Source organism: Manis pentadactyla, chromosome 1, assembly GCF_030020395.1.
Source record: "Manis pentadactyla isolate mManPen7 chromosome 1, mManPen7.hap1, whole genome shotgun sequence".
Taxonomy (NCBI): domain Eukaryota; kingdom Metazoa; phylum Chordata; class Mammalia; order Pholidota; family Manidae; genus Manis; species Manis pentadactyla.
This window is the reverse complement of record NC_080019.1, coordinates 169,474,478-169,501,580: the sequence shown is the minus strand read 5'-3', so window position 1 is coordinate 169,501,580 and position 27,103 is coordinate 169,474,478. Positions and strand designations below refer to the sequence as shown.

General features: G+C 41.2%; 1 protein-coding gene across 8 annotated transcripts in view; it reads right to left on the bottom strand.

Moving 5' to 3' along the window:
* Positions 1–14,231: 14,231 nt before the first annotated feature.
* The window catches only part of SIDT1 (SID1 transmembrane family member 1), a 90,064-nt gene continuing 77,192 nt past the window's right edge, over positions 14,232–27,103 (bottom strand). For 6 of the 8 annotated variants that reach the window (XM_057502711.1, XM_057502710.1, XM_036929593.2 and 3 more), the window contains 7 exons: positions 25,176–25,190; positions 24,120–24,196; positions 21,427–21,473; positions 17,798–17,903; positions 17,602–17,712; positions 16,554–16,667; positions 14,232–15,165 (listed from right to left, as the gene is read on the bottom strand). In XM_057502711.1, the coding sequence (XP_057358694.1) occupies positions 15,103–15,165; positions 16,554–16,667; positions 17,602–17,712; positions 17,798–17,903; positions 21,427–21,473; positions 24,120–24,196; positions 25,176–25,190 (533 nt within the window). In that variant the 3' untranslated portion in view covers positions 14,232–15,102. Of the gene's footprint in view, positions 15,166–16,553; positions 16,668–17,601; positions 17,713–17,797; positions 17,904–21,426; positions 21,474–24,119; positions 24,200–25,175; positions 25,191–27,103 lie in introns of all 8 variants that reach the window. The other 2 variants (XM_036929594.2, XM_036929595.2) reach the window with 2 other exon arrangements.

Here is a 27,103-nt window from a genome sequence, read left to right as displayed (position 1 = left end):
CTTAAAACCATTTTTCATCTGTGAGGTCACTGAGGCACTGGACTTGACTATAGTGGTAACCTTTAAGGGGGGTTGAACTGTTGATCTTCCAAGAAGAAAGGGACCAGACAGTGTTGCTTAAAATGCTGCAGTTGTGTTACTGTGAAGAAAAGATTTGCTTCCACTTTAAGCAGGCCATACATATATATATATATATATATATATATATTCATTTTGGTAAAAATAGTTGGAAAAATCTGAGAACATAATTACCTTCACAAATTATTTATAGATATACTGGGTGAGAAGCTTACTGTAAGGCAGTCACCAGAAAAAAACCTAAGTGTTGTCTTTCAATAGTGTAATATTTGTATCTAGTTTCCTGCCAGCACTGTCTGCTGTGCACTGTGCCCTATTACTGTAAATCACCTGGTTTGTAATTCTAATGGGAGCTAATTTGTTTTGTAATGGAATCCAGAGCAGATATGTATAATATGATCAGGATTGTCCTACAGTTGTAAATAAGAATAGGTCCTGTTTATTTTGACATCTTTTTACAAATACATTGTATTAGGGTGGGTGTGAATATTCTGAACCATGCTCTTGTTCAAAGTTTTGAAAATTTTATTGGTAAATGTAACATTTTAATGGTTGTAATAATTATTTGTATAGATATGAATATAGTATTTTATTTAAGAAAATAAACTTTGCATTTTTGCATTGTGTATTGTCTTTTCTGATCATTGCATGTGTCTCTTCAAAGTTGGTATTAAGATGACTTATCTTGCATACTGAAGTTTTATACTTAGGTAATCTTTCAATTTTGCCAAAATATCTGGAAATGATGCCATGACAAATTTCCAATGGGGATTGTGTTCCTGATCAAAGAGTAAACCTCAAATCGTAATACATATATTGTTGATTAATATACACATTAGATATGTATATGTGTGTATATATATATATATAGTTAGAGAAAACTGTATACTTCTGTACTTACTGTAAAATGTAAAATTAGAACTTCAGATCTGGAAGAGTATTGAGAGATGATTCAGTTGATACCCTCCTCTTATAATGGAGGAAACTGCAGCACAGAACCCTGGGACAAGAAGTAGGTATTTCATTACAGCTGCCTACATCAGCTTGGCTACATCTACAAGCATGAAGCTTGAGGGGAAAAAACGAGTTGCAGAGGAACTTGTAAAGTATAATGCTCTATAAAGTTTAAATGCCTATAAATCAAAAAATTTATTGCTTAGGGATAGCCTACCAATGTGGAAAAAATTATAAAGTAAGTAACAATAAACCCGAAGTTCAGTATAATGAATATGTCTTAGGAAAGGAGGGAGAGGGATTGTATCAAGGAGGGGTATTTCAAAAGCACTGGTATGTCCTACTGAACTAACAGCAGATACTTGAGTGTTTATCTCATTTACACTTGAACTTTTTGCTTTATGAGTGTACAAAATGTATCCTAATATTAAACTGGGTAAAATGAGGGCCTTGGAGATGATTTACTCCCATATGTGCTCCAGGAAATTAATAAAGCTCATAATATCTTCCTGTTCTAGCTTCTTGGAAGTTTCAAATCAAAACTCAGGATTGTGTCTATCAAGTGTTTAGTGTCCTTCTACAACTGTGCATTGCCTCCCATACAGAGATCATAGATGTACCATATATTTTGATTATACAAGGATCCATAATGTGCCATGAAGGGTATACAACCCACAAAAATGCAACCAGTGTGCCTAAGTTCAATCTCTTTGAAATGAATGTTCAAGTTATAACAACTGTATACTTTAAAGTTTGTTAGCTGTCCAATGTTGTGGGAAAATGATTTCAGTAACTTAAATCTCTTTGAAAAGCTATACAGGGCAATTCAGGTAGGATATAGCAGCTAGTGGCAGGTCATCAATACCACTAGAGCAGCTAGAACAAAATAAAAAGGTGAATTAGGAAAAACGTTATTTTAAAAGATACTGAAAACCATCAAATATAAGAGGACTATCTGAACAAAATTCCAGAGAGAGAAAAGCTCTCCCTAGGTGAGCTAAGATGTGTGGCCTGCCTTTTTTTCTTCCTGAGGATATTTGATGAGTCTGTGTTGAAAATTTCATAGCTTAAGAGAAAAATTCCTGCAAGAGGAAGGTAGTCTCACCTTCAAGACATTTAAAATCAGAAGTGAACTGAATCTAGCTACAACGGCATCCCAGCTCTCACTCAGCCCAACTTCCTATCTGCCTAACAAAGGAAAAGTGTGATTCTCTGGTGGAAAATAACATCAATTTCAATCTGCAGTTCTTTGATGTACAATATCCAGGAAATAAATACAATGTCCAAGAAAATATGACCAGTAAGTAGAAGGAAATGCAGACATATGATGGAGAAAGTCAACAAACACCAAAATTGATCCTTGGAAAAGATTAAATAGCAAACTCCTAGAAAAAATGATCAGGAAAAGGGAGAAAATACAAATAATCCAAAAAAATGAATGTCACAAACAATCATACAAAAATTAAAAACATAAAAGATAATTTATAGCCTTATGCCAATATTATCGACAACTTAGATGAAAGATTTTCCAAATTACTGAAAAATACTATTTGCAAAAATGGACACGAGAAGAAATAGGAAATCTTTGCAGTCCCACACCCGTTAGCCAAATTGAATCTATAATTACAAACTTTCCTAACATGTATTGTATGATTTCATCTTAATGAAATGTCCAGAAGAGGCAAATCTTGTAGAGACAGATAATGGATTAGTGGCTGCTTAGGATTAGAGAGTTTGGGAGAAAGTGAGGAACAACTGCTAATGGTTATGGGGTTTCTTTTTTGGGGTGAGGAAAATGTTCTAAAATTTTGATATTGTTTGCACAACTCTGTGAATACACTAAAAAATGGTTACAAGGTACACTTCGGGTGAACTCTACGTATGTAAATTATATCTCAATAAAGCTGTAATTTTTTAAAGACCTTCCCAAAAAAGAAAACTTGAAGCCCAAGTGGTTTTAGTGGGTAATTCCTCTAAACTTTAAAGGAAGAAATAACACCAATCTACCACACTCATGAAATAAAGAGGAATCACCTCCTAACTTGTTTTAAGAAGGTAACATAACCTTGGTACTAAACCTGTCACAACATTCTAATTAAAAAAAAAAAAGGAAAAATGATAGGCCAACATCCTTAACAAACATCGAAGTGGAAATTCTACACAAGATGTCTGCAAATTGGATTTAGCAATATTGGAAAAGTACATCACAACCAAATGGGGTTTATTTCAGTGGTGCAAAGTTGTTTAAACATTTTAAATCAATTTGTGCAATTTATTGTATTAACAGAATAAAAGAGAAAAAAATAGTAACTCAAACAGTTGATAAAATCTAGCATTCATTTATGGTAAAAACTCCAAACAAAATAGGAAGAGAAGGGAACATTCTCAGTCTGACACACATCTACAAAAACCAACCAAACAAATCCTGAAACACACTATGACAGCTAATATCATGCTTAATGATTAATGATTCTCCCCTGAAGGTGGGAATATGACAAGAATGGTCATTATCACCTATCTGTGCAACATTTTATTGCTGTTCCCAGACAGTGCATTACCAAGAAATAAAGCTACTTACCAAAAACTATAAAACGTTGCTGGGAGAAATTAAAGGAGACGCTTCCAAATGCAGAAACTACACAATGTCATAAAGATGTCCATTCTCCTCTAATTTTTCTATAGGTTCATGCAACTGCCACTGACATCACTACAGTGTTCTTTTATTTTTTTGGAGGGGATATTGGAAATTGACAACCTGATTCTAAAATTTATATAATATTTAATACAATAATTATATAAATGCAAAAGTCCTAGGATTGCCTAGACTATCTTGAGAGCAAAGAAGAGTTAAACTACCAGATTTCAAAAGTTACTACAATAGAGTAGATCTTAAAAGTCTTCCTTACAAGAAAAAAAATTTTTTGTAACTATATATGGTGACAGATGTTAACTAGATGTCATTTTGCAATATATACAAATATTGAACCATTATTTGTATACCTGAAGCTAAAATAATGTCATATGTCAATTATGCCTCTGAAAAATTTTTTTTTAATTACTACAAAGCTCCAAGAAATAAAACACTGTGATATTGGCACAAGGACAGACAGTAGAACTAAATTGAATATCAGCATGGAGGAGAAAAAACCTGTAGACCTCCTTACCTCACACCATACACAAGAATTAATGTGAGTTGGATCATAGACCTAACTCTAAAAGGTCAGACACTAAAGTTTCTAGAGTAGTGGCTCTTAAAACGTAGTCCCCAGAATGCCTGGGGTTCTCTGAGATCCTTTTAGAGAATCTGTGAGGTCAAATTATTTATGATAGTACTAAGATGTGGCATGCCTAACACTGTACTGACATTTGCACTGATGGTGCAAAAGCAATGGTGGGCAAAACTTGTACTTTAGTACAAATCAATGCAGTGGCACCACTACCGTGATAATAGTCATTGTATTCTTAATCATAAACTCACAGTAAAAAACAAAAAGCCAGTTTCACTTTAGAATGTCCTTCATGAATCTTGACTCTTGAGCATACTTCCTTATTTAAAAAATTTTTTATTAAGGTATTATTGATAAACACTCTTATGAAGGTTTCACATGAAAAAACTGTGGTTACTACATTTACCCATATTATCAAGTCCCCACCCGTACCCCACTGCAGTCACTGTCCATCAGTGTAGTAAGATGCCACAGATCCACTATGTGCCTTCTCTGTGCTACGCTGTTTTCCCCGTGACCCCCGACACCATGTGTACTAAACATAATACCCTTCCATCCCCTTTTCCCTCCCTCCCCACCCACCCTCCTACAACCCTCCCCTTTGGTAACCACCAGTACTTTCTTGGAGTCTGTGAGTCTGCTGCTGTTTTTTTCCTTCCGTTTTGCTTTGTTGTTATACTCCACAAATGAGGGAAATCATTTGGCACTTGTCTTTCTCCACCTGGCTTGTTTCACTGAGCATAATATCCTCTAGCTCCATCCATGTTGTTGCAAATGGTAGAATTTGTTTCTTTCTTACGGCTGAATAGCATTCCATTGTGGAGCATACTTCCTTTCAATATTCTTCTTAAACACTGCATTAATGTCTAGTAGACTGTGAGCACATAGAAAGGAAACAAAGAACTCAGCTGCAAACCAGAGTATGGTGGCTGTCATAAGGAAAGTACTAGTGTATGAGTTAGGGAATGAAATAGTGGCTGTCTTCACAGAGTACTATTTTTAGCTGAAAGAATGAGTAAAATCTGTGCTTATTTAGACTTGGGTATTTGGCAGACATTTTCTAGGAAAATGAATGAAATGCACCCATCACTGTGCCCACTGCTGTGAGCTTAACAGGTTCCCATGAAGACCTCTGGTGAAATCAGTGGTGGTATCAGTAAACAGTGTATGTGTGTGCATATATATATACAAAACTAGTAATTATACAATTCAGTGTGTAACTGTGTAGAAGATTTTCACAATTCAGTAAACCAAAAAATCATGCGTGGATAAAAAGATTCATTCAAACTGCAAGATAGACCAGTGATTTTAACATTATGCAACATGAAAACATAATTTCAATTTCTACATTGCTGCTAATCTTTGGGAATCTACCATTTGTTGAGTTTCAGTATAGTATCAAAGGAGAATGTTTATAGTTATCCAGAAAGACTACTCCCTTGTCCAACTACATATTTCTATAAAGGTAGATTTTCTTCATATACTTCAAGCAAAACACACAGTGCAGCAGAGTGTAGGCAGAAATCAGGATGAGAATCCAGGTATCTTCTATTAAGCCAGACAGTAAATAGATTAACGAAAATGTAAAATGTTGCTGCCACACTTCCTACATTTTTTTGTTTTAGAAAATACAGTTATTTTTCTTAAAATGCTATTTGTGTCATGTAATTAATTTATCCTCTTTAAGAGAATTAATAAATATTTGTAAATTTTCTGTTCTCATTTCTAACATGATAAATATTGATAAAAATAACTCAAAGACTTTGCAATCCTCAAAAATCTTGAGGAGTATAAATGGGTCCTGAGGCTAAAAACTTTGAGAATCAGTGTTCTAGAAGAAACCATAAGCAATAGCATCTGATCACAACTGTAAAAAACTACTAGACTTTTTTTAAATTAATAATTTCTATTCATCATGTCAGAGACTGGCAAAGATTTAAATATCTAAAGAAAAATATTTGTAAGCCAATTTGAAAAATGGACCAAGAACCTGAAAAAAATCCTTCACATATATGGCCAATGGAGTCTATGAAAAATGCTCAACATCCGTAGTTATCAGAAAAACGCAAAATAAAATGCAATGAGATACCATTACACTCTCACCCAGAAAGGCTAATTTAGTGAAAGAACTGACAAATGCCAAGTGCAGACAAAGATGTGGAATAATTAGAGATCTCATAGGGTGCTGACGGGAGTGTAAATTGGTAGAACTACTTTGGATAACTGTTGGCAGTATCCTTTAGAAGGCGACTGATCTACCCTACAACACAACAATTCCAAAGTGCACTGCCTATTTACCCTGGAAAAATGCTTGTCTTTAAGTTCAGCGAAAGACATGTCCAAGAATTTTCATAGAAGCTTTCTTTACAGCAGCCCCAAACTGGAAACAACCCAAACTTCCATCAATAGGAGAGTGAATAAATGAAATGTCATGTATGCACAAAATGAAGCTACTGATACACACAGATGAATCTCACAGACATATCGACTGAAAGAAGCCAGACAAAAAGGAGTACACCACCTAATTTCATTTATATGAAGTTCAAGAATAGGCAAACTTCACCTATGAAGGGACGAGTCAGAATAGCCGTTATGTCTGGGGCAGGGATTCACACAGGAGAGGCACGAGGATGCTGGGAATGCTTTGTATCCTAATGTGGGTGGTGGTGACATTGGTGGTGTGTATGTGTGTACACACATATGTAAAAGTTCACCGATCTATGTACACTTAAGATTAGTGCACATTTTGTATGTTACTGAATACATTTTATACCTAAATAAAAAGGTTAAGAAAAAACTGTCCATGAAAGTCTGAAGTGATGTTGGTTTTCTTTTGATAAATTTCTTGAGTCAATGAATTCTACAAGGTATTTTACTCTATGGAAGAAGAAAAAGGTGCTGTTTTGCATCTGGCTCCCATTACCTGGCTGTGTGATTTTGGACAAATGGTATATAACTTCTTTGCATCTTAGTTTATTTGTTGACACATTATCTGTCCTGTCCACCTCACAGGGTTGTTGTGAGGGACAAATGAGGTTTTGTATTTGGAGATATTTTCGCACAATTGCATGGGAATATTTGAATGTAAAGTGGTGGTTCTTTTTCATGACCTTCCTCATTTCCATCGTCCCTGCACATGAGACTGAGACGCAAGGCTCCACTGGGACAGACTTCGTTGGTCAGTGGCTTCAGGTTCTTTGACTGTTTGTTCTTTCTGTGAGAAATTAAGGAGATAATACTCATTCGCTGCCTACGTAAGTTCAGAAGTCAGGTAGGTTGGTCAACTAGTATCAATGTGTCACTTCATTTTTCACAAGACCAAGTAAGTTATGGATTTTTCAGAAGATATGAAGATCTAGCTTTTAACTAAATTTGTGCTATGCAGGTTTGGTTTGGGTGTTGGTTTCTCACAGTGCTTAGTCACATTCAGATCTGTGGTTTGGAAAGAGGTGGTAGCCAGCTTGTAGTAGTGGAGAACTTACTGCTTCAGGGAAGTTTTCTGGGAACTTCTGCTTCAATTAGGTTAAATCCCATTTTTTTTAAATGCTGTTGAGTGACAGACATGCAAATTCACATTAAATATTAAAAGAAAAAGACCAACAGAGAGCTTAGTATAGAAGAAAAGTGGTTAGTATATCAACATTTCAGACCAAGTCATATTGCTTTTTTGTCTTATTTCTGGATAAATTTAGAACCGTTTATCACCATTATCATTTACCCCAAATGAAGGATTATGATTTCCCAGTTCAGTACTTGCTCTGCGTCAATTTGGAGGGATGGAACCATTCCATATAAGAAGGGAGAGCAGGACCCAGCCACCAAGGATGAAGATGAAACAGCCACTGGCAGGAGTTGTAGGTTCCACCTGATCTATTGCACCAGCATAGATGAGTTTTAGAGGCAACTTCAGGGGACTTTTTGACTCTTGACTTTTTTTTTGAGTCTCTGTATGTTTTTTTAGGAAATAAAAAACCCCATTACATTCCTGTACTTTCTCGCCATTGTTAATTTTGTTTCTGAACCAACAGGCTCCCGGTGGAAACCTGACACCTTCTGCTACATATATTTTACTTTAAAATGAATCTTTGAGTCTATAGCCCTTTGCCAAGGGCAATCATTAAGTTTATAAAAAGCCCTTTGGTTCTTAACTTCACAAGCTTAGACACTGAAGCAGCAGTCCTCATATGAATCCAGGCGTTCCAGCCAAAATGATCCAGGGCTGTAGTTTTCACTGGATGGTTTTTCTAAAGCACAGTAGGTTTTGTGGTTACTTGGGTTTACAACAGACACATGTCTTTTGAAGTTTGGAAAAACCTTTCCTTTTTGTTAATACATTTGCAGGTTACGTAATTCCAGGCTGTGTATTTTGCATATATAGATACGCACCAATAAAAGTTGAACTTTCATTGCAAAACAACCTGTCCTCTGTTTCTTGGTCTTGTTACCTAACCTAGTAATTTCTGACTATTAATCCAGGTTTCCACACCACTCATTTCTTCACCATTCATAGTGAACAGTGGCTTCGCTAAATTTCAGTTTCTCCATCTGGGATATTGGGGTAATAGTAATAATACTGATTTCATGGGGAGGGGTTCAGGATTACATCTGGTAGTATGTGTAAAACTCTTAACAGAATGCCTGATGGCAAATGTTTGCTGTTTTAATGATCAATTCTGCCAATTTTAATGTTCTAGGAGTTAGAGATGGGAACTGAGGGCAGTAATTTCCAGTAGGAAAATTCCACTAAAAAGTCCCATGGGGAACCTTAGGCCGGTGCTCTACGGGGAGGAGCTGGTGAGTGCCTGAGCATTAGGGAGATGGAGCTCTTCTGGTTCTTCAAGGATGGATGAAGAAGGATCTCTTTCTCTCTAGAGCTCTGTTCTCTGCTGAAATTAAAACAGAGATTTTTGTTTTTCTTATGAAAAACTTGGGGTGGTCCGTTCAGAGCATCTTGCTATTTTTCTAACTTTTGCCTTTTCATCTGGGAAGGACACAATTCTCCTTTGGGCATGACAGGGCAGGTGTGAGGCCAACAGGTTGCCTGCTTCCCTGTTAGTGCAAACATAATAGTTAAAATACTGCCCACCTCCGTGGTTTCAGCTTAGCAGGCCCAGGCTCTCCTTCAGTTTGCTTTCTTGCCTGCCTGAAAACAAAGAAACAAAACCAGAGCCACAAATGCACCGCATGAAAACTTTCTCCCTCTGCCTTCGGCCCCTCGCCTCTGTTTACAGACTCGCACGCATTCCCCAGGCTCTCTGCATCACGCTTGCCCTGCGCTCCTAGGAGCAAACGACTTTCTCCTCCTCCTCGCCCACCCTTCAGCTTCCACGACTCAAAGCTGCAGCTGTCTTCCCCGGCGGGTCCCAGTCAAATCGCACCTCACCCTCCTGCTTGAAGCCACCTTCCACAGTCAGAGATTTCAGGGTCGGTTCAGCCTAAAATCTCATCTGTTCTCTTCTGCTTTCGGAAAACACTACTGCCCAATCTGACCTGCAGCTGGATCTCAGTGCAGTTTTCCAGGTTTACCCATTTCTTCCCTCTCAGTTTTCTTCTCCTTAATGTTCCATCCACCTCATTATTACTTGGTTCTAACACCCGAAAGTCAATTTGAAAGTCTCATATTTGGGGCAAGCTTGGCCATAGTATTCCTTCAAAGTCACACATCCCTGAGAGCAGCCTCCTTTCAGGTACTGAGCCAGGTTCTCCTCTCATTATTTTATTTCTTTGTGTAATTGAACTGGGAGCCACACATGGAGAAAACCTTTGCTTCCCTAAAGAGGTCTCTTCTGGAGACCTACCAAATATTTTTCCTGGCCATTTTGTTGTCAGAGAGATGCAACTTAGGGCTTCACATCTGGGGATAAAAATTACTGATTATTATTTGGACTTTTTTTCTGTTCTGCACCTAATAACTCTTATAAGGCCATTCTCTTCTTGGAGCTCTTTCCCACCTATAATGAACAAACTGTAGTGCTTTGTTTCATATCTATCTCCCATTTTGTACTGTAGATGGCATGACGGAAGGACTATGGGCATTTTGCCCATGGCTGTGCCCATCCTCACAGTGCCTGGCCCAAATGCTTCTTGACTGACAACTGGCTGCAGCAGAGTTCTGATTCTATGTAAGGGAACAGAGAAATGGTGAGGAAGGAGAAGACAAAGGGTAAATGGGGCCCTTAAAACAGGTTACCTTGCCAGGTGTCCCACACTGAGAGAGAAGCAGAGTGAGCCCCAGACCTGAATTTGTTCCCTGCTTAAAGGGGCCTGCCGAGGACTGGCTGCTGAGCCGTGGGAAAGGCTGGGATTAGCAACGTAATACAAATCATAAAACACAAACCAACCTCCTTTCTGTGGTGGCAATATTATAGCACCCTGAAATAGAGAGCTTTTGAATTATTTTGGATACTCTTCTGTTTAAATGACTTTGAGTCCATGAAGAATGTCAAAAATTAGAATAAATTAGGGGACCAGGAGCTAGCTGTAGTGGGGTTATAGGTCAGATTCCTCTTGTCCTGACTTGAAAATCTTTCACTGTTTAAATCTCTTGTTTTCCAAGCTATAACTATAATGTTGAACAAGAAATGAGACACCTAGACTTTATTTAGTGCTTGACTGAAATGTGATATGACTTCAAGGCTACACTATGTTAAAGTACAGCGGTTAGCTATTACTCATCTCCAATGAAGTGGGTAAGTCTGAGATGACAGGAACTTCAAGGCAATGGAAAGGATGTAGGATAGAGCCAAAGAACTTAAAAAACTTTAAAGTTCAGGGAAAATTATAAAATCTCCTTATCTGGAGATATTTAGAAAGAGGGCAGAGCTCCATTTCCCTAAGATCAGGGAAGTGAAGGGTAGTTTGTGTGGATGAGGTAGCCACTTAGTCTTCACATTTCAGTAAAAATAGCAAGACCACACTGAGGAAAGTCATATGATGTAAAAAGTACCTCCCTGGGGCTCACAGAGTAGGGGTCCCTTTTTCAGCTCTGTCCTGTCCTGGTGAAACCAGTCCTATGGCCTTTAGAAACTCCATGGTGAGGGCTGATCTTGCCAAGCTTATTTGAATTTGTGGGTGTTAAGGCCTAAGATTTTGCAGGCACTTAACCCTGTTGACAATGGTGCTTTCATACTGAGGAGACAAGAAAGCTCAGTCACACAAATGTACCTTGTCTCCATCAAACAGCATTAACAGCAAAACAAAAAGACGACTACAACCTGGGTGGAGTCAGGTAAACCAGGGTTCACATTGCTTCCGGCAGAGGCAAATCCTATCTTTATTCCTAATGCTTCTCAGTTTCACCAGGGACCTCAGAGTCATCTCAAAACCTGGGTGACTTTCTCATGTGTCCTCCTGGAGCTTGTTTTGTCCCCCATAGGCTGAAGCACCTCTCCAGGGGGCTGAGCATCCCTGCTTCCTTACAGAACATTGGTGACTAGGGTGCGGAGGGTGGGGTGAACGTTTGCATGTGTCTTTCCCTGACCGGTGGTAGTAATTGCTCTTGGAGAGAGGAGAAAATCTAGGTTTTCTTCGAGATTCCCAGGGCAGAGATGGCAGTAATGAGGTGTGACCTTACACACAGCCAGATTTTCCACCTGGCCCTCGCTTTGGGAGCAATTTCACATCTGAGTGGAAATGAGTATTAAGGGGCTAGAGGCAGTGAAGGGCAACAATAAAGGGCAGCTGGGGCTGGGCCGGAGGTTTGAAAACTCTGGGCAGTATTTCCGAGGGTGGAGGCTGTGAGCTCAGGCAAAAGACCCATAGGCCTCCTGGAAATGAGGACAGGAAGAAGAGCTGGCTTCAGTGGAGACCCCTGGAGGAGAGAGATGCCCCTGCCTTGCCACCCTGTGAGGGTCTAGAGGTGCGGGGTGAGGGTCTTTTCTGTGCCTCCACCGCTCCTGGGCTCTGCACATTACCACTTTTGTCATCCTCACGTACTGTCAAGTAGATGGGGTAGGTGAGGATCAGAGAGCTCCAGCAACTTGCTCAAGGTCACACAGCAAGCAGGTAAACATATTGTACTCAAGACTGACTCAAGGATGTTTCTCAGACTCTACTGTTCTTTCTATGAAGAATGTTTATCTTTGTGTCTCCCTCTTTCACACAAGTTTTACACGGAGACTACCTCCCAGAATGAGAAACATTTGGGCATTACTTGATTTATTGACACATGCATTTTGTGACCCCATAGAACATTCTGGCGGCTGCTTGGAGCTACAAAGGAAGCAGCTGCCACTGTCTGCCCCATGGGCTGGCTCAGTGATCTCCTTCAGTCATGGAAAGTCCCTTCCCCAGATAGACTGGTTTTCCACTGGCTTCTCCTGCTGCTAAAATAAAACCTGGCTAATCCCTCAACCATCCAGCGTCAACAGGTGGGGCTGCCTCTGCAGCATTCATCGGAGGTGTGAAGAGGTCATTTTTTATGTGCACAGTTTGCGCCTCTGGCCGCCACATCTCTGTCCTGATCCAGCTGAACTGCTCTTATTGCTTGTGTGCTGCTTTGCCAAGAGCTTCTTCAGAGTGTGTTTTCTTCCCATTACCTTCCTGCTGAACTCGCTTTCAGAGGTACCTTCCCTTCTCTTTTGAAGAAGTCCGTGAGATCAGGCAAAAGACCCATAGGCATTGTATGACACCTGGAAGAGGGACCAGCCAGCTATGAGGGATTCTAGGTGCCCCCCACTCCAGGATTTCCATTAACTCCTCGGATGCAGTTGGACAACTTACTGTGTCCTCCAACCATGAGATCAGCACTACAGAAAGAATTAGCAACAAGTACATTTGGGATTGATATTTATGAAGCAGGTCTGGGTTTTAGTCCTGCTGCAGAGACCAAAACTGAGCACAATGTGTGAGTTTATAGTACAGATGTTATGAGAAAATGGCTGAGAATACGGCAGATCGATCCATTCTTCTCAAGACAGGGCCTCTCCCATTTCCAAGGACCTATTTCCCAAACAAGCTACTGAACAGGTAATGTGTCTTACAAAGCATTCACTTCAGGTCACAATGTCATGTGAACAGACAATTTGCATTTCCTTAATGGATCTTTTTTGGATTTGAAACCATAAGCACATTAAAATAAAAGATTTCGGTCAATTTGGCCACCATTAAACCAATGCAAAATTGGTTTTAGATGTTAGACTGACACAACCATTTGGTGGGTGGCCTTCATATGGCCTGTGGAGGTCAATAATTTTTAAGGAATACGGAAAAACAGAAGATCAGTGACAAACCTGGGGCATTTTAGAAAAAAAATCACAAAATGTTTCATTACAATCCTCTTTGTGTTTTTAAAATCAGCTAAAGTTTGCTTTTCAAAATTCCAAAATGTTGTCTTGAACATTATGCAACTATTTTAGAGACAAAGTAATACATTTTTTTTTAAAAGGAATGCCTGATTGATTATTTCTCTAATGAATGATCAAGACAGCAGAGGTGAGAAGTGACTTCAGTTTCACAGACAAATATACACTGGTGTGCCCATTTGTATGTTTGTTTTCCCACTACATCAGACCCCAGGTAAGTAGGCTTGGCCACAGTGGGGCCTCTCAGGTCCGAGCTGTCAGACAGCGTGAACGTGGAGAGGGATGCTGAGTTGTTCAACGCCTTACTGGGGAGAGAATGAGAACCAGGTGCAACTGGGAGACAATCCTAAATCAGCTGCGCTCTTTGTAACTAGAGAGGAAGAGCAAAATGCATTCCCTCTGAGAGTTACTTCTAGAGAACGGCAGGGAGAGAGTGTGGAACCCCTGACGTGCATGAAGTGACAGGCGAGGCGCTTGGCTGGTGGCAGGGGACTTCTAGTGCGGTGCTCCTGGTTAGAGCACTTATATCTTCACCAGCAGTGATGTGGGCACAGAATCGAGCTGTTTGAACTGCAGGCGGGAGGAAACACCTGTGCCTTTGCTGACTTTGCTCCCGGAGCCCAAGTCCTTCAGGTGAGGTCTGTTTGCTTGATGCTATGTCACCAGTCTCTTAGCACTGTTGGTCATTTCTTTTGCTCCTCCTGCCGCTAGAAGAGTTTTTCCTGTTTCCTCTTCCACCTTGGAGCTGGTCTGTGGGGTAACAGGGCCTTCCCAAGAAGGCAGAGCCTGAGTTAGGGGATTGACACAGAGCAGTGACGCAAAGACAGTAAGGAAGAGGCAAGCCGCCGAGCCTGCTCCCAGAGCCAGTTACCTGTTGGGGGGAGTGTGTGACAACGCCCAGTCCAGGGTCCTTCTAATGGAGTAGGGAACCTGGGGGAAGCACCCATCATTCCTTCCGAGGAGGAGACTAGCTGGTGCTTCTAAAGCATCTACCCCAGGTGGGTGGGGCCTTGAGGCCACCCCCCTACTAGACTCTGAGGAACTCCCTCATCCCAGGGCCTTGGGGAAGTGGACTGGTGCTTTGGGATGTCTAGATGTTGGCACGGTGCAAAGGGGCCCACGTAAAGTTTCTGGACAGGAAACCTGAGCTGCTGGCCTTTCTAGGCATGGAGGCAGCTGGACAGAGTGCAACCTCATTTGCCATTGCCGGTGGACGTCAGGCGAGGATCAGAGGGGCCCCGAAGGAGCAAGTTGACTTGGAGGCAGCTTTTGTCCCTGTGTAGCTCGGAGTTGCGAAGAGAAAGGGCTGGGTGTCTCCCGACTCTCACGGCTAGCCTCTGCGCGCGGCCGCGCCTTCCCTTCTGCCTCCCTCTGGCAGGTTTGAACCTCCCTCCAGCTCCTCCTTCCCCGTGAAGGTAGCAGAGCCCTCGCGCCAGCGGGTGAGTGGAACAGTTGGCAGTGGTGACTTTGCGGCAGTCCCGGTATTTTTCATGAAACAGCACCAAGATAGATCTCTACCTCTCCCGGTCTGAGTTGGAGCCTCAGAAAACGGGGATCTGGTCCCTCCGAACCACATCCAGGTCATCATCCAGGGTCAACAAAACCTGGCACGAGAGGGGCAGAGAAATGAAAGGAATGCGCACTCCCAGTCATTTTCTCTCCTGCTCCTTCCCCTCTCGACGCACACGGACTGAAACCACAGCCTCCTTGTCTTCCTGTCTCCTGCGGCGTTCGCAGCTTTCTGCAATGCCCTGCTCTTAACAGGCACTTGCTATAATTACATAGTTCAGTTGCTAAGTAATTCAAATATTTGTCAGAAGTCTATCATGTGCTCTCCTAGATGCTAGAGATACAGCTTGGAATGAATGAGACAGCGACCTTCCCTCCTGGAGCTTACAGTTGAGAGAGGGCTTCAGACATGAAGCCAATTCATGAGTACAGTTGGTGTGTTAGAATATGTACTAAGGACAAAAATTAAACTATGGAGGGAACATGGGAAGTATGGGATGGGGAGAGGGAAAAATATTTTCGTAAGGTGGCCAGGGAAGCCCTTTTTAGAAGGGACATTTGGGTTGAAAACTAAAGGAAATGAAGTCTTATTAATAGAATATTGCTGTACACGCAGTGTACCCTCCTCTTCCATTTTCAGTCCCCTTCTACCACCACTCTCTCCACACGGAACCCTTCACTCCACTTCTCTGGTCTTTCTTTCTAATGAAGGTGACTTATCAAAAATAAAGTCCTAAGGGACGATGTTTAAAGGGATTGGTTAAACTTCCCAAACTGGCCACTAGGGGGTATCCCTGCTCCACTCGAGGTTATAGGGCCACACAGGCTGCCTATAGAGGGCAGTGTTGGGAGCCCAGAAGGACCAGTAGCGTTAGCTGCCAACTGAAGCCGTGTATAGCCACCCTGGACTTCTAATTTGGAAAATCGAAACTAGGACGAAAGGATGCCAGGAGTTATCACCCTGGGTTATTCCAACGTGCCTGGCTTCTGGGAAGATGTTTGGGCCAAAAAAAAAAAAAAATGGAGGGACTATGGGAGAGATTTGGAACAGATTGGTTAGAAGGCAAGAGGCCTGGCTGCTATCCTGAGCCACTCCAGGAATTTGTAAAATAATTGTAGGATATTCTGTGAGACTGGAAGAGAAGGAGGCATGTGAGCAGAGCACAGGGAAGAATAACTTAATGGTATGGGAATTTGTGGGGGAGTCCCATGCATGTGAAGTCTCATAACCAATTCAGTCCAACCCTTGTGCAGTTACGGAAAATCATCTTGTTGCTCTTTGTCTTAAAATATTGAAGAGCAAAAGGAAAAGGGAAATAAATATCTGAAGGCTACAATGTGAAAAAAAAATGTGTACATTGAGTTACAATGAGGAATTGGAAAGGGAAATTAGAAATACAAAAGATGGTGTAAGGAAAAGGGGAAGGAAAAAAATACAGGATGTGAGAGAGAAGAAATTAACAAGAAGATATTATAAACTCACCAAGAATGAGAAAAAGAGGGCAGTGGCAGAGAGGAAGTGCCAGATGTCATGATCATCAAAGAAATGGAGCAGGATACACTCCCGGTTCTTCTCTCGGGATTCGGCTGGGGTCCCCTGGAGGAAGGTGAGGTGGAATGTGGGCGTGCATTCCCACAGTTCAACTGTTCATTCAGAGCTCTGAGCATCCAGAAAGCTTCAAAATGCTACTACATGCCTGGCTCAATAAGTTAGCTTCCAAGAAAATATTCATCCACACAAAAACTTGTGTACAAATGTTCACAGAGGCATCATTTATAAGAACCAAAAAGTGGGAACAACCTAAATGTCCATCAACCGGTGATAGATAAATTGTAGTATATCCACACAATGGAATATTATTCAGCAATAAAAAGACATTAAGTATTGATAAATGCTACAACATGGATGAATGGATAAGTCAGACTCAAAGGCATATACTGTATGATTTCATTTATCTGAAATGTCCAGAACAGGCAGATCTAGAGCGATAAAACATAGATTAGTGGTTGCCTGGGGCTAAGGGGTTAGGGAGAAATGGGGAGAGACTGCTAATGGGGGCAGGTTTTTTCTGAGGGATAAGTCTAAAATTGATTGTGGTGATGGAGAGCTGAGCCCTCCTCCCTATTCTGTGTCACATATTATCACTAATTTCCTAGGCCTCAGCTTTCCTATCTATGAAATAGATTTATAAATACCTGCACCTACATATTTGTTTACAGATGGTAATTATGGGAAAAGTGGACAGCTACAATACTCAAGGTTTTTGCTCGCATTCAACATCCACTGGGATAAGGATCATAATACAACACATAACGATGCTCAAATCTCTAGTGTGTGTAGGGTTTACAGTTTACCTGGTAATGATGGCAACATGCCATTTACTGAGCTTTAGGTGTAGATAGTAAAAACCATACTGTTTAGAGAATATAAAAAAGATAAACATCAACACACCCATGAAGAGAGGGAGGTAGTAAGGTCAAAAAGGGCAGACAAGAGAACCTCTTTTTGGAAAAGAAAACTCTCCTCTTACCTCCCAGCTGCTGAGATTCTGGAAGAAAAAATACAGGGCGGCAGCCCACACCACAGCAGTGGCCACGATGCAGAAGAGCGGGATGGGAAGAACCTTCTCAGAGCTCCGAAGCTGTCGGCGAGAAACAGGTGCTGCCAGGCGGCATGCACAGCAGCGTGGGCCTGAGGCACTGCCCAGCCACCAGCGCCACGCTTACCTTCATGATGATGTAAAAGGCCAGGTAGAGCAGCAGGTTGCAGATGAAGATGCCCAGCATGTAGGAAGCAAAGTCCCGGGGTCGATAGATCAGTCCAAAGAGGGCACTGAGCACAGGGAGGAGATACTTTGTAGCCATGAGGATGGATTTGTAACATTACTGGCTTTTCCATTCCCCATCCCCATTTGGGGGATTTAGTGGGGTGGTGGTGGTGTAAAAAACACTTTAATATAAGTAACTTAATTTATTATGTCTCCCTCGGAACTTTCATTTTTAATGATTGTAAGGTTCCCAGACATGGATACACCATAGAAATTATCTTTCCTCTCTGGTTGAAATAGTTTTCCTTCTGCCCTGCAGGTTTCCACTATTGTCATGAAGACCCCAACAACGAGTAACTTCAGACGTATTTTGCTTCATTTTTTGCATTTAAGATTAATTCAGCAGACTAGATTAGTAGAATTATCTCAATAATTGGCTTCTTTACACACATTATCAAATTTTTGCTAGCTTGTCTATGGTTTTTAAATTAATACTAATGTTTATTTTGGTTGGGGTGTAGTCTTAATTTTGTTCCAAATTTCTGTTCTGTTATAACAAAACTATTATATATCCCTTTATTTCTTTGTTTTGAAAAGCTTTTAAATAAACACACAAATATATATACGGATTTCTGTCTTTTCCATTTTGATTCACTAACTTATTTAAGTTCTTTTTTTATTGAAGTATCATTGATATACAATTTTATATTGGTTTTCAGTATACAACTCAGTTGTTCAACAGTTACACACATTATTAAATCCTCACCCCACTAATGCAGTTATTATCTCTCAACATAGGAAGATGTTACAGAATCACTGGCCATATTCTCCATGCTGTACTGCCATCCCTGTGACCAGCTTGTATTGTGATTGAAAACTTTGTGCTCCTTTATGCCCTTCAACCACCCACCCACCCCAACCCCTCTCCTGTGGTAACCACCAGTCACTTCTCAGTGTCTGTGAGTCTACTGCTGTTTTGTTCATTTTGTTTTGTTTTGTTTATATTCCACAAATAAGTGAAATCATATAGCATTTGTCTTTCTCCGCCTGGCTTATTTCCCTTAGCATAATACCCTCTAGTTCCATCCATGTTGTCACAAATGGAAGGATTTCTTTCCTTTTTCTGGTTGAGTAATATCCCATTGTGTATATGTACCACATCATTATTCACTCATCTATTGATGGACACTTAGGTTGCTTCCATATCTTGGCTATGTAAATAATGCAGCAATAAACATAGGGGTGCATATATTTTTTTGAATCAGGGATTTTGTTTTCTTTGGGTAAATACCTAGAAGTGGAATTACTGGGTCATATCATATTTCTATTTTTAGTTTTTTGAGGAACTTCCATACTCCTTTCCACAGTGGCTGCAACAATTTTTATTGTTTTATAATATGTTAGATTATCTGTTTAGACTAGCTTGCACTACCCAATATGGTAGCCACCAGTGGCTACTTAAGTTATTAAAATTACATAAAATTGAAAATTGAATTCCTCAGTCACACCAGACACACAGTGCTCACTAAGTGCATGCAGCTAATAGGTACCATATTGGATGGATGGTACAGTGTAGAATGTTTACATTATTCCAGAAAGTTCTACTGGATAATGCTGGGGTAGTCACTATACACCTCTGCTCCTCCTTCCTTCTGCTAATCTGTTTTGGCAGAGACCTTTGAAAATTTTGCCTAAGTATGCAAATAAATTTCAGAATAAAATCCTATTAACTTAATTCCAATTCTAATTATAAATTTATACATTAACTTGAGAACTAATATCTTTACAACAGTTAATCTTTCTACCCTGGGCATGACATCTCTCTTCATTAATCTAAGTTTTCCTTTGTATCTCCTAATTAGGTGACTACATTTTCTGTAGAAAGATTCCTCACATCTCTCAAAGTTTACTCCTAAGTATTTTAAATGTAAAGCTGTTATTAATGGACTCTCTTTTTGTTTATTTTGTATTCCAATGGGCTTTGCTCTATGTAATACAGGGAATTCCTTCTACATAGATTCACTCAGATTCATCATTATTAGCACTTTGCCACATTTGTCACATCATTCTTTTCTCATTCAGTGTGTGTGCATCTGTGTATGTGTGCACAAACATACATATACATACATACATCTCTCTCTGTGTTTGAATACACACACGCACACACCATGTTATTCCTCTTCAAGCCTATATGAGTGTGATTCCTTTAAAAATAGCATTCAAGGTCCACATTAGATCACACCATGTCTTACAATGTCCATGGGAAACTGAGGATGGAGAAACTGAGGAGGCGGTAACCCCCTACTGGGTGATCATAGCATTAGCGTGTCATCCCACCTCATTCAACCCCGCAGCCTTCAGTGTGGTGTCCCACAGAGCACCTGAGAAGAGAGAGGCCGCTCACTTTGTCCTGCAAGCAGACTGTGGGTTTGGATTTGGTTATGAGGGGCAGGGACAAGCCAGGTGGTGTGAGCGCTGGGAACATAGTCATCAGTTGCTTCTTATGAGGCAGTTGATCCCTTTTCTCCAACCAGCACTCTGCACCCTGTCTCACAGGGTCAGAACTGTGGGGTCTGCCCCCAAAGGGAAGTCAAAAAGAGCACTGCAGGTGACCAGTGTCAATGATCACCCATCTCCAGCTGTCCCCAAGTAAAGGAGGGCCCTTCACAGCCAAGGACCTTACCCTGAGGTAATCCCCGGGGCGGCAACATCCTGGGTTTCTTCCAGAAGAATATGGCCCCCAAAGAAGACATGACTTTCTGTGACTAGATTCTGGCTTCCCCTGAAGGTGCTCCTCTTTTTTCATTCCTTTTATCTCTTTAATGGGTGCAGGAGTAAGGAGTCATCTTTCTACCAAAGAATACTGACCCAGAGGAGCACATTAGCTAAAAGCCACTAATAAAAGCAGCTAGACTTACTTATTTTGGGGAGCATTAATAAAATATCTCATTCAAGTTTTTAAGTTGAGAATAGGTTGCATAAAATTGTTACACCTAGCAAAAATAGATGTCTGCTGTACTGTTCTATTTTGAGGCCATTTGATAAAAAAAGGCCAAGATGATAATGAGGGAAAAGCAGCAGAAGAATGATATAGGTGGACTAGGAAGAATGAGGCCTAGAGGGAAAGAAATAGGCAGGAAAGAGACTTGCTTACACACACACACACACACACACACACACACACAGTAAAAAGAGAAATGCCTACTGGGTAACCCTTAGGGAAAGTTCTACAAAAGAATTTAAAACTATGTTGCATTTTTGCAACTACTGGTATAATATCTATCTGTCATCTATCTATTATCTATCTCTGTCATCGATCATCTATCCACGTAGATAAAACAAATTTGATGTTTCTGTTCTTAAGCAAATGAACTCAATGAATCAATGTGTTGAATCCATGCTTTAAGAGAGGCCATTATTGGTACACAGGGCTTCCCAGTGCATTCTTTGCAGGAGAAGAAATACTTTTATTTAAGTCTCTAGGGCAAGCACAATCCTACACTTTCCTTCATGTCAGCAAAGGAAAGCTAAACCACAATGTTACAGACATTAATGAAGAGAAAAACATGTTTTCCTATGACTACTTACAAGGACCAGTTAACCAGGTTCCCCAGGATGAGCAACACCATTCTGTCCTGAAAGGAGGAAAGAAAATATCAAATGAGAGGCTGCACATACTGCTTTTCTTTCAGCCTTCTAGAGGGGAAGCATCAATTATGGGAAAACAGTTGCCTTGGTGAAAACTTTTTCTATGTTTCTAACATTAGAGCTGTGCTTACAGTTGGACACTAATCTTTTATGAGGACTGAATGGCCATGCCTCTGAAAGCAAACAGACATGACTTCGTCTCTCCAAGAGAAAAGCTTGGCAGTAAAGCAGGGCGCTTGCTGTTTGCAGCCAGTGTTTGGGTCAGCTGGCAGGCAGGGCCTGCTTCCCAGTGGGGAGGCTGGTGGTGTGTGCTGATGCCTCAGGTGTTGGAGAATTCTTCTCCTGTGTTATGTAACCAAGGACTGTTTCCCTGGGTTGTGTTGTGCAGTGGGCTCTAAAGCAGCTCTTGGGACTCAGCTATTAAGGAGCTGGTTTTCTACCCATTACTCTGGCTCCAGAGAGGCCCTGCCACACCTCGGCTCCTGGTCTGTAAACACATGGCCTTAACATTAAAGTTATTGGTAAGGGTGAAAATGGAGACAAAAGTCCATCTCAAAGCAAAATTACTGTCATAGAGATTAATTTACAACCTGTTCCTGTTCCTTTACATACAACTGAAAACTTTTAGGTGCTATCTGATCATACTTTAATTTACATGGCCATTCATCTACTATTTAAAGTAGTGATTTTCTGTCTTTGTGGGTGACCCATCCCACCTGGAGGTGGTATCTTCATTAAAAAAAAATTAATTCCCCTATCAGAATGGCCCAAACATTGACAGCACCAAACGGCAGCAAGGATGTGGAGGAACAGGGACTCTCAGTCACTGCCGATGGGAACGTGAAAGCTTGCAGCCACTTTGGAAGGCACTTCGGCAGTTTCTTAGAAAACAAAACAATTTTACCATAGGATCTGGCAATCATGCCCCTTGGTATTTACCCAAAGGAGTTGGGTATGCCCACACACAACTGGCACACACATTTTTATAGCAGCTTTATTCATAATTGTCAAAACTTGGAAGCACCCAAGATGTCCTTCAGTAGGGGAACAGGTAAGTAAAACGTAGTACATCCAAACAATGGAGTATTGTTCAATGTTAAAAAGAAATGAGCTATCAAGCTATGAAAATACATGGAGACGCCTTAAGTTCATATTATTAAGTGAAAGGAGCCAGTCTGAGCTGCTTAGTATTCTATTATTCCAACTATATGACATTCTGAAAAGGCAGGACTATGTAGACAAGAAAAAGATCAGGGTGCTAAGGTTAGGGAGGTGGGGGGTGGTGGAGCACAGGGCATCTTCAGGGCAGGAAACTGCTCTGTATGATGCTGTAATGGTCAACCCATGTCATTAAACATTTGTCAAAACCCACAGAATATACAACACCAAAAGTGAGCTGCAATGTAAACTATGGACTTTGAGTCATTAGGATATGTTAGTGTAGGTTCACAGGCTGTAACAAATGCCCTGTTCTGGTGGGCCTGTTGCTAAGGCGGAAGGCCCCATATGGTGGGGCAGGGGTATGTTGGAAATTTCTGTATTTTCTGTTCAATGTTTCTGTGAACCTAAAAAAATGATAAACCTAAAAGCCTGCTTTAAAAAAATAGTCTGTTAAAAGAATGTCTGTGTCAAGTAATGTAAACAAACAAACAAAAACATTAATGGCCCCTCATGGTTCAAAGCAAAGGCATGCTTAACTCAAAGTACTCATAGGTCCTAAGGGGTTTTTAAGTTTTCATATGAATAATCCCACCAGCTTCAATTCTCTCAATTTTTAGTGCCTGTTGTTCCTGCCTCAGCTCCAGAGAGCTAAAAGATTCCCACATCCCTTTATGTGAAGATCCTTCTGATGATAAACTAGGGGTAGGTACTCAGGGAATGCCTGTGTGCCAGCTCTGACCGCACCACGGTGGGATGGCTGGACAGTGGCTCAGAGGAGGTGTGTAGCCTCCCCAAGGTCATGGCCAGTGAGCCAAGATACAGCTGGGACCGGGGTCCTGACCCCTCTGCTCAGTGTAGAAATGTATAATATACTGAAAACTATAATGGAGAATTTTTAAAACTTGTATTTCTACTATGAAGTGATAATCACAGTTGTGAAATAATATTCTTGCTTATTGTAAAAATCTTAAACAATCAAATGTATAAAAATGTGGAAAGTGGGAGTTTCTAATGACAGCAATTTAGGGTGACCTCATGTCCCAGTTTGCTCAGGACAGTACTGGCAAATGCCTGCAGGGATTAATAATTAGTGCTGGCATAATTATTAATGGCAACCCTTTCACTCTCACAAGTGATCACAAAGTGATCCCTCTTTGAATGATTATATACAGGGACATCCTGTCTCGATCCTCCCCCACAGCAACGATCATTGCTTAATAGTTTTGTGTACAGATATTTTTTTCTTTTTTATATACTAGCAATAGTTCATGTACAAAAATGGAACTGCCCCAGCTTGCTTTTTATGAGTGAGAAGAGTAAATAACGTGCGTCTTCCCCTTTCCTGGACCTCAGCCACCCTGGGCTATCTGGCCTTCTAGATTCAGGGAGCCTGAGTGCCTGCCCCAAGCCTGCCCCTCCTACTGTCCCCTTCTCTCTGGGAGAGGGCCAAGGAACTCGGGAGCCACACGTACCACGTACAGAGGCCGGCTGCACTGCCGGATGCAGTCCGTGTAGAGCACCGCGGTGGCACGCCGGAAGATCCCCAGATCTGCTGATGACACAATACATGGTAAGCAGGCTTAGTCGAGGTGATACAGAATGCTCCCATATGGCCCCAACTTTTGAGGCCAGCCAGGATGATGCCATCTTCAACTCATAAAAATGGTGCATTGCACCTAATAGGTCAGCAAAATATGTTTACTTTAACGGAAGTAAATGTTTACTGAAGGTGTCAAGCGGATGGACACAAGTAACACGCGCTTGCACATAATCTGGGTGCCGGCAGCCCTTCTATGGGCTCCTTCATTTACTTTTCCTTCTGTTGATAGTTTTCTCCACTGGTGTTTCCTTTAGAGCAGAGATATCATGGGACCCTTCAATCCACCTTTAGGCATCTGCTCTCTCTAGAGGATGGGAGCTTATAAAAATTCGAATCTGTATTTCTCAATGTGGTTATAAGTCAGTCAGAATTGAACCAAGAGACAGTGGAGTCTCCCAAGCATGTCCAGCAAGCCTAAACTTGTACTGAAACACAGTCAAAGGAATGTTAGGTAAGATGGGGAGAAAAGAACAGGAAAGATTTTTTAAATGTAATCCTTCAGAAGAATGATATGAGTGTGCGTGTTTTAAGTGTGAAATGAACCCTGAATCTTCAGGGAGGGGTCTGTCTTTCTGTAGGTCACGCTGGGGTCTGCCCAAAGCAAGCATTTCAGCATGGGTGGGCCCCGGCTCTGCTGTGAATGCCACTCCTCTTCAAGGCTACCCCTGGGGTCAATCTGACCAGCAGTCCCTGGACTCACTATAGTGAGGGGGGTGGGAGGGAGGGGTATGTGCATGCAGTAGCCCCGAAGATGCACACCACAGACTGGGCTGGGGTGCATTCTTGCCTCTGAGCTGCTGCGGTCCCCCCTCGCACTGTCCTGCCCCACCCGGAAGGGCCATGCAGGGAACAGAGCTGGCAGGACAGCCAGGCAGGTAGCTTGTCAAGAAAGCAATCTAGACCCCTGGGGAGGGTGGTGGAACGTTACCTGTGTCAGACACATCTGAATCAGTGGGAAGCAGAGAAGAAATGAGAAAAAACGGATGTGAGAGAAAGTAGCCAAACAGGTAAACTTATGGTCATTTTATTTTTCACTCAAAATAGGTGATTTTAATTTTGTTTCCTGATCATAAAAGTAATGTTTGTTCATTATAAAGCACAGAATCTTTCTACCTGTCTCAAACATTCAGAAGTTAACTGTTGCTCAAAGAGTGAATTGGACTTTTCTGTGTACTTCTGAGCATCTCATGTAGTTGGCAATCCATCCTCTGTACAATCCATTCCTGTGGTCCTTGTCTGGGACTCTGGCTGCAAAGCAGTGGTCTGGGCATGTTAGCTCTATGGTTTTCTGTCTGACTTACTCCGCCTCATCAGTGCTGCCTTCCCTGTGTCACATTTATTTGCAGGTGTGGCCTGAGGCCAAAGAGAAAGGAGTATGTCATCCAAGAAGGCAAAGGTGGCTCATGAAATGGGCAGAGCTTGTTGTTGCCTGAACCACTGTCCCCTAACCCAATTTTTTGCCTTTGGACTAAATTTAGGTGCAACCATTCTCACAATGGAATGGCAAATTTTCCTTTGGACTCTGATAAATCTGTAACTACTGGGGGAAGACTCCCTGGGTATAGACATTGAAGACATGCAGTTAATCTCTACACCAGCTGTCTTCCATGTGTCCTTCCGTGCACCTCTCTGTCCCGCACCATGCCCAGGGAGGCTGGCAATGAGAGCGAGCCCAGAGTGCTTATCTGCCAGTCCTTTGTGAATCAATCTTGCTGAGTCTTTGTGTGTGATGTCTTTCTCCTGTTGGGATCCTGACAGACTGTTACATGATCATAATATAATACATTAAATTTCTTCTTTGTAAAAAAGGTAAACTAATTCAGTATTGCACAATTGCATGGTACACAGGTATAAATATATTAAAAGCTCCTTATGTATTAATGGTTACTACTGTTACATATCTGTTTATCATACATTTCCTCTTTTCATATTCCTGTGAATTGCTTCCCTTTTCCTTTGAAATCTCAGGCTCCTACCCCCTTCTTCTTGGCTCAGGATGACATATAGACCTCATTGCCCCTGACAATGACATCATCCCATGTATATGACATTTTCCCAACACTTTCTTCCTTCCTTTTTTCTTCCTTCCTTCTTTCCTTCTTCGAATTTAATAGCTTCTTAGTCTGCTTTATGACTTTAATATTTATATACATATGATATGTGGGCTTTTATTTACAACCTTGCCTTGGGCTCCACAAATATTAGGGGCAGGCCTATGTTCATATATAATGATTTTCCTGAAATATACTACAGAATATTTAAGTCTGACTTCCAAGACTTTAAAATAACAGGTGAAATTTAAATGCTCTAAAATGATTTGAACCTGCTCTCATGTATGACGAATGACCAACAGATCAGAAGTTGATTTCTCTAGAACACTCCGCATTCAAATGTGACATGTTCATCATGGGCATCATCAGGGGCAGTTTGGCAGGCGTCCTGCCTCAAAGACTGGCAAGTCACTCTCAAAAAGTTCCAGTCCCAGATTTGAAAATAATATATAATTCATTCTCGATAACTATTTAGCATGGTTAGAGCACTGCTCTTTTAAATACTACAAACCAAAAAACAATCCCCTAGGTGGAACTAGTGGTGTGAGGATCACAGTGTTTGGGAAAAACACTTTCAAAGTCCCATGAGTTGTAAATAAAGCACTTGGGACTTGGAGCTGGAGGGGTGCCTCAGCTCTGGGATATGGCAGTGTTAGCCTCCTAGTTGAAAACAGAACTGGTGAAAACAGTTTATTACAGCCCTTTATGGGACAGAAAGCTCTTGGAGAGAATATATGCCCTTAGACAGGCACGGAATTGAGAGCACATGTTTGTGATGACCAGTTACATTTCTGTTTAACATAAG